Source organism: Chrysemys picta, chromosome 2 (genome assembly GCF_011386835.1).
Source record: "Chrysemys picta bellii isolate R12L10 chromosome 2, ASM1138683v2, whole genome shotgun sequence".
In the NCBI taxonomy this organism is placed as follows: domain Eukaryota; kingdom Metazoa; phylum Chordata; order Testudines; family Emydidae; genus Chrysemys; species Chrysemys picta.
Genome location: NC_088792.1, coordinates 253,525,237 through 253,533,103, shown reverse-complemented (window position 1 = coordinate 253,533,103; position 7,867 = coordinate 253,525,237). Strand labels below are relative to the sequence as shown.

The window sequence follows — 7,867 nt, the reverse complement described above, 5'->3', positions numbered from 1 at the left end:
GCCCAAGCCCCCATTTTCTCAATGGAAGCCCCGAGGGCGGGATTTTCAGGCCCACTCCCCGCACACCCAGTGGGGACGGTCCGCGGGGGGATGTCTCCCCACTCCCATGGTGACGGAGGCACCCGCAGGAAGCACGTTTCTCCCCTCCCCGGCGGAGAGAAGCAATGGGCGGGACTGGCAGAGGCAAATGTCCCCGGCTCCTCCCGGTAGCGGGCGGCTGCAGCATCCGGGCACCGGGGGAGGTGCTGCGGCTCCGCCCCCTGTTCCTGTGGAGGCCCCGCGCCCTTCCCTGCGTTATGTAAGAGGGCGGCGCCGCCATTGGCCGGCGGGATCGGGGCGGCCGGGACCTGCCGGCGCGGGGGGAGGCGGAAGCAGCGCGCATGCGCAATTGGGGGGCGCTGACTCCTCCATCCTCCTCTCGGGCAGGCGGCGGCCGCGGCTGCTGCGGGGCCGCACGGAGCCTTCCCCACCCGCTCGCTAGCGCCTGGGCCGGCCGGGCTAGTCCGGGTAAGCGGGGACCCGGCAGGGCGCTGCCGTAGGTGGGAGCCGGGCCCTTCCCCCAGGCATGAGGGGAGAGGAGGCCCGCAGGCGGTGAGCGGGCCGGGGAGCGCGCTGGCCCCGGCCCCGGCGTGAGGGCATCTCGTTGGGCTGGGGCCTGATCCTGGCGGGGACGGGTGAGGCCTGAGGTGGTGTCGGGGTATTCCCCGGGGCGACGGCGGGAGGCCGGGCCGGGCCGGGCCTGAGGGCCGGGGGGAGAATTGGGGGAAAGGGCGGCCCGTGGCCTGTTGGGGGGCGAGCTTCTCCCGCTAGAGGAAATCTGCATTCACGGTGCTGGACGGTGTCGAAACTTGACCATGGAGGTGGACTCGGCGCTCCCGGTCCCTGCCTGCCTGGGCCCCGGGGTCAGGGAGCGCGGCCGAGCGCAGCGTTGTCCCTGTGCCCACGGGCTCCCCTCCCCGGCTTGTCCCTTGCAGTCCCGGCCTGGGGGGCTGCGCTCGCTCGCTGCGTGGAGCCCTGCGGCCGCTGGCTTCTCCCCGGCCCGCGACACTTCAGGGTCACCCAGAAGGGGTTGAAGTACTTGTACGCTACGCTCGGAGCCGGACTGAATTCTCGGTCTCAAACCAGGCTGCTGCCTGAGGTTGGTTCTGCTTCATCACAAAGAGTTTGAGCCTAGGGCCCTTGGCGATCCTGCTGGAAACTAAACTGAACAATTTTAACCTATTTGTAGCCTCTGAAAGTATCAGAGGAAGCAGCTGCTGCTCTCCAGTCTCAGGATATGAACATTCTGCTTCTAGTTTGACTTTCCGGTTTTGGTTACTTGTAATCCTTGTTGTTTTACAAGAAAACAACTTAGTATGAGGTGTATTGCAATACATGGGCGTCAATCGAGTTGTGCTATTTAGCATTTGCGTCTTCTAACTTCACTGTGACTGCTTTAATATTAAACGTTTCTAACAAGCTTTTTAAAGTTTCTTTTATATCCTGTCATGCAAGTCTGTATTAAATCAAGATTTGGGGCCAGTTTAAGTTCTTGAAGGGTGTTTCTGTGCTTAAGAAAACAGGAAAGTCATCATAATATGTTACTTTAACTCTGAAATATAGAATTGGTTTAGTTGTGGCTGAATGTAACTGTTTTCAGCAAACTCTGAAAGTGACAGTATTGTAGTATTCCAAGAGAGTTAGAAATACTTAGCTTGCCAGTACACTTAATGTTCAAATTCCGCATACTGGAATTACGTTGTGTAATTTACAATTTTTTAAAACTAAAAGTCTGGCTCGACCAAATCTGAAAGCCCAATATTTTCAAATAAATGCTTTTTTTTAGTTAACTAGACAAAAAAAAAAAACGAAAATAACAGCGCCATACTTATGGGCAATCTCAATATAATAAACTAGTGTGCTTGTCTAGTGGCCTTTTTAGCAAACTAATATCAAGACACTAAGTAAAACATATTGTAACACTTTTTAATTGAGGTGCAACTGTTGCAGGAGAAATAACTGAGATAACTAAAACCCACTCTGTTTCCCACATCTGGATGTTTTTGTTTAAAGAGAATTTTAGTCTCTCCCTATTGTTTGTTTTAAAACAATCTTGACACTAGTGTAGAGCAGTATTTAGATAAATGAAGTCTTCCATTAAATTAACTAGGAAATTTAAACCTTCAGTTAACTGTAAAAATCTTTATCTCCCTTGCTTTTGAAACAGGAAGTGCACATTCTTCAGTGTACTCTACATAAATAGTCTGAGGCCCTTGCTGGGATTACCCCTGAGGGAGTTCTGCACCAAAACATTTGAAAATTCTCACAAAATTTTAAAATTCTGCAAATTTTATTTGTCAATAAATGTGGAGGTTCCAGCAAGGCAGTAGGGAGGACAGGCCACTGGCTGCACGGACGTGGGAGATTACCCTTCACTTGGCAGTGAGGCTGCAGCCCAACTCTGACACAGTGCAAGGGCTGGGTCTGTCCCAGAAACACCCTCGGGCCCTGCCCCTCTGCACCAGGTATGGGCAGGCAGGCTCAGTCCAGTAGGTTCCAAGTGTGGAGGGACTTGTTCTGGGTGGGGCAGTCTGTGTGTGGGCAACTCACTTGGGGAGGCGGGGGGGGCAGGTGCAGGGGTGACTGGATTCACAGGGGCTCGTTGGGGGGGAGGTTTCCGGGTGCAGGGGCAATGGGACTCAGCAGTGGGGTACTGTTGAAGGGAGTTGGGGATCAGCGGGAGGGGGTCTTGGGGCTGGGTAAGATGGAGGTCTGGGTGCAGGAGGGGGTGGTCCGGGTGTAGGGGATGTGAGGCTCATCGAGGTGGGTGTCTGCATGCAGGGGGGCTCTGGATGCCGGGGGTAAGGCTCAGTGATGTGGGGATATCGGAGGAGGGTTGTGGGTGCAAGGGGTGAGGCTCGGTGGGGGGGACTGGGTGGGGCAGGGTTCTAGGGGTGGTCCAGGTGCAGGAGCATGTGAGGTTCAGCGGGAGGTGGTCTGGGTGCAGGAGTGGGGGTCTGGATGCTGAGGAGGTGGGGCTCAGTGGGGGGAACCTCAGGATGCAGGGGGTAGGACATGGGGGAGGGGGTTCAGGTGCCAGAGGTTGGTGTTGTGTGTGTGTGTGTGTGTGTGTGTGTGTGTGTGGGAGGATGCAGGGGATGAGGCACGGGGGGAGAGGGGGTCTGGGAACAGAGGCTCTGGATGCATCAGGGATTGGGCAGATGGGCAAACAGGGGAAGGGCAGTGTGGCGCTTCCTGCAGCCATGGGGAGGTTTCTGAGGGTGGGTCTGACCTGGCCCCAGCCATTCCTTGCAGGGAAAGAGGAAATCCAGTCCTTGCCCAGTGGGGACTAGCAGCTGAGCCTGGCACAGGGAAGGAGCCACTGGCCAGGACATCCCTAGCACTCACTCCCCCCCCCCCCCCCCACGCTGTGGTGATTTACTTCACTGCTAGCTGCTCTGGGCACCCAAAACGACACACCCACCGTTCTGAGGAGGGGTGCATGACAGTTTTTGTGGCTTCCCTGTCAAAATCTTTTTTCTGCAGGGAAGCAAATAAATCTGTGGGGGACATGAATTCTGTGTGCGTGCAGTGGCACAAAATTCCCTCAGGTGTATAGCATGTATCAGTGTAATGACAGTTTCAATTGAAACCATTAATAGTGAAATTGTGACAGGTATTTCTAACATCCTGAAAACTCATTACTAATATAGTGTTTATTTAATGTGATAAAATCACTATAGCTTTTCTTTGAATAGTTTTGGTACAGAAATAGCTAAAACCGGCTCCTTAGATTTTTGTTTAAAATAATCTATTTCATGGAAGTGTTGAACATAAGAAATCTATTGCATTTCTGTATCTTCTTTCTAAGAAAATTTGCATGGAATTTTCACTTCATGCTTTTTTCTCTCCTCTTCTGACTTCATAATCCTTTTTTACAGTTGGTAGCTATAGAATTACATGGACTGTAAAAACTTTAGGGCAGGGACTGTCTTTTTATATTCATAGAGTGACTAGCACTATGGAACTGGGTTTCCAGGTACTTCTGCAATTCAAATAAACATCAGATTTAAAAAAAAAAAAAAAAAAAAACTTTAGATGAGGAATTAGCAGCTAGAGTAGAAATTTGGAAGCAAGTTTTCCATGAAATATTACCTGCTCCACTATATAGACTGTCCATTTATCCTATTCCCATGTCTCATAGACATCCTTTCCCTGATGGTGGATGACTTCAGTCCCTGAGGGCAGCTCCTGTCTCCTCCTCTTGTCATTCTATATGTAGTAGTGGCTTTTGATGGAGGCAGCTAACCTGGCTCTCTTGGGCTGAATTTATAGTCCTGTGCTGTAGCTTGCATTAGGGAGAGGCAGCACCATGTGCTTTATACAGACCCCTAGCCAAGTGCTCCATAGAAACCAGTGATCCATGGACAACAGTTCAATAATCACTGTCTTGACATCTATGGCCCAATTCATGTTTCATCTGGAAATGTTTAGGGCTTTATTGCTTAGAAAATCAATTGATTAAACCAAAGTGAGATCTTTAAATCTGAATTTCTTTACCTGGGCAGGAATTAGAAAATAAATGCATATAAAAGGAAACATTGGTTTTACTGTTTATCCACTGAAAATACCTCTCTAAAAGATGGGCTTTGAAGTGTCATTTAGAAGGAAGCTTTAGAATGGAACCTACTAACCACTTTTCATATAAAAAGTACTTAGAGTACAGAGGTATTTACACAAGGAACCTGAACAGAGCTGTCCATGTGTCTGCCTCATGTGGATTGAGTAGGCCATATGGAGAGAGCATATGACTCTTTGCTCATAAGGATACCTTCTGAGTCAGTAGCCAAAACAGTCTCTTTCTCACTTAGACTAAACATCCTTCTTTGTTTGTAGATATGGCTCGTGGACAGCAGAAGATTCAGTCGCAGCAGAAAAATGCCAAAAAGCAAGCTGGACAGAAAAAGAAACAAGGACATGATCAGAAGGCTGCAGCCAAGGCTGCCTTAATATATACCTGCACTGTTTGTAGGGTAAGGAGGAGCAGAAGACAAAGCATTACACTGGGCAACTCTTCCAGCCTAGAGTAGGACTTTTATAGAAAGAAGTTGTGGAAATCACAAAGTAAATGTTTCTGTGGTAATAGTGGGTTAACTGGCTAGTTGCTCCAGGCATATTTGTAGTTTATGTGCATATAATAGGGTTTCATATTATTTTTGTTGGGCTGTATAACCTTAGCTACATAGATAACTTAGAAAGAGGGAAGATAGCTTCCTGTGGTTACATGTAAAGATCAGCACCTTGTAGACCAGTGGTTCCAGACTGCTTAATTGCAAATTTTCATGTTTGCAGTTGGTATGCAGTACAAGGCTTCTCTAGAGGTCTGAGACCACTTTTCTGCTGTGTATTTTACTTCATCTTTAAATGAAAAGATGCTCCTTATCAGCCATCAATGATGGCGAGTACTGTTGAGCATGATGCTAAGAGCTGTAGCCAGGGTTTAATAAATAGTTATATATTTCTGCCAAAGTTATTGTCTTGACAAGAGAACAGAAATTTAAGCACCTAATCAGATTCTGACTTTCCTCCTGACTGACTCTTCTGAATCCTGCCTTTCCTCTTAGAGTGCATTCATTTAAAGGGCCAGTCCTAGAACAGATCTGTGACTTGTAATAAACTGTAATGGAAAGCTTCCCAATGGAGGACTGCTCACTCAGATGCATGCACCCCCATTCTTTTCTGCAAAATATGCTAGCTTTCCTACTAATGCAATCAGAAGTTGCGGTCTACACATTGCTAGAAACAATGGGTTAAGAGCTACAAATAACTCTTTGGGCCTCAGTGTACCAGTGAGGCCATAAAAAATGAATTGGCTTCATAGTTCTATACAAGTTAGATATGTATCCTTTGGCTGAGTTTTGAAGGGAGTAGGCTTCCCACCTAATTTATTTGTAAAATCCTAGATTGAATAAACTTGACATCTGCAAGGAGGTTTCTAATAAAAATGAGCACACGTCTTTCAGTGCATTCTTGGCAGGTGGCATAAAACAAGTATGTGATAATGATATGCTGAAAACAGGAGTTAAAAATCAGAGGATTGTATTAATATAGAGCCAGAGAGTCTCTAAAACTAGCATAGTAATGCACAATAGCATCTTGATAGCCTGTCTGCTGGAAGTACTATGGCACTAAGATTGGTAATTATATACATATGTTGCATTCATCAGTGAGACAAGTCAAGCCCTATGTTGACTTTGGTGAAGAAAATTAAGGTTTGAAATGGGGAGAACAGTTCAGTGTAAATATTTTACTTAACACTCTTCTGCCATGTATAAAGATAATTTTTTGTTTTTGTTTTTTTTTTAATCAGACACAAATGCCGGACCCCAAGACCTTCAAACAGCACTTTGAGAGCAAGCATCCTAAGACTCCACTTCCTCCAGAATTGGCTGATGTTCAGGCATAAAGTTGTTTACAGGTTATTACATACACTTTTTTTAAAAACTAAATCTGAGTTGTACTGTTTATCATAATGAATTAGCCTTGCTTACTGGCTAGCTGAGAATTATTTCATTTTCTCCGAAGTGAAAGTTAGCTTGAAACTAAAAACACATCCTCAGATCACTAAGCATGAGAAGCAACTTCATCATTACTACTGCGGCAGCAGAAGTCCTGGTCCTTGATTGGACCATTGATACTAACTTTGAGGAAAAAATACAACCCTAGGTGAGAGGCTTGCCCATGGGGTTGATACAAACTAATGAATGCGAAGTATTATTCAGGTATTTAGATTAGAAGCATAAATTATTGTAAGTACTTTTTTCAAAGGATACTTTATTTCCTTCTTGCCGTACAAGACTTAATGAAGTTAGAACTGTTGAGCACATGACCAAATGTTTAGACTTTGTTACACAACATAAAAATATATACTATTTGGCTTGGGTAGAGAAAGTATTTATGTAGATACTAATCTTCTGAGAATATTTGCAGGGTAGCTAAACCAATGCCAAAAAAAAAACCCATAATCAAAAACCCTTTGGTTCGTAATTAGTTCAATATAATTTTTCAGTGATTGGAAGCTAAGTAGTAGTTAGAGCCGTGTTGGGCAACAGTTCAGTTTAACTGAATTCTTGTTTTTTTATAGGTGAATTCATGGCACCTATTGACTCGTCTACAGTCAGACCTTACATAACAAATCTGCAGCTGCTTTTCTAACAAACTGTTGATCAGCAAAAATGAAGGGGTTACAGAAACATTCATATTTTTATGCTGTTCCCTCTTGAGCTTCATGCAAAGACGATTCTGTGTAAATGTACAGTTGTGCCCTATCTGGAAATCCTGAAAACCAGTCCATACTTGTTATAAACATTTTTTACAATTGTAATTATACTGATGTTCATATTGTGTAAAATAACTCATTTAATAAAGTAGTATTTTGATTTTTACAATATCACAGGTTAAATGCTTGTAGAAGTTCTGTTTCAACTTTCCACATTATCTGCCTTATAAAATCCTAATGAGGACAAAGTGGAATTCTCTCCATCCTGCCAGAAACGTGAGCAGTTTCATTCCACTGAAAGTAATGTGCATTACAATAAGCTGAGCTAAAGCTAACCTAAGAGGGAAACTGCTTATGTTTACCTTCCAATGTTCTGCCTGTTTGAGCTCGGTTACTAAAATTTAATTTCTTGACTCGAGGTATAGCCAACTTCTTAGAACCTGTATTAGAATCATGGGACTTCCTCTTTTTTGTTGTTTATTAGGGAGTGTGGGTACTACAAGCCATTTAGAACAGGTCTCCTTTGCTGTAAGGGAACTTGTTCCTTCTATTCATGCACTGGCGAGACTCTTGTTAGACAAGTGAACCTTAATATTTAGTAGATGGCTG

The 7,867-nt window shown here is 45.5% G+C and overlaps 1 protein-coding gene across 2 annotated transcripts; it reads left to right on the top strand.

The window, feature by feature from the left end:
- Window positions 1–270: 270 nt before the first annotated feature.
- ZNF706 (zinc finger protein 706) lies at window positions 271–7,429 on the top strand. 2 transcript variants are annotated; one of them, XM_005306621.5, is made up of 4 exons: window positions 271–507; window positions 4,876–5,012; window positions 6,350–6,457; window positions 7,124–7,429. In XM_005306621.5, exons 1-3 carry the CDS (start codon window positions 381–383, stop codon window positions 6,443–6,445), a joined length of 360 nt encoding a protein of 119 aa, XP_005306678.2. In that variant the 5' UTR covers window positions 271–380; the 3' UTR covers window positions 6,446–6,457; window positions 7,124–7,429. The 2 variants fall into 2 exon arrangements, with proteins under 2 accessions (XP_005306678.2, XP_005306680.1); XM_005306623.5 differs by lacking the exon at window positions 271–507 and adding an exon at window positions 999–1,138.
- Window positions 7,430–7,867: the final 438 nt, after the last annotated feature.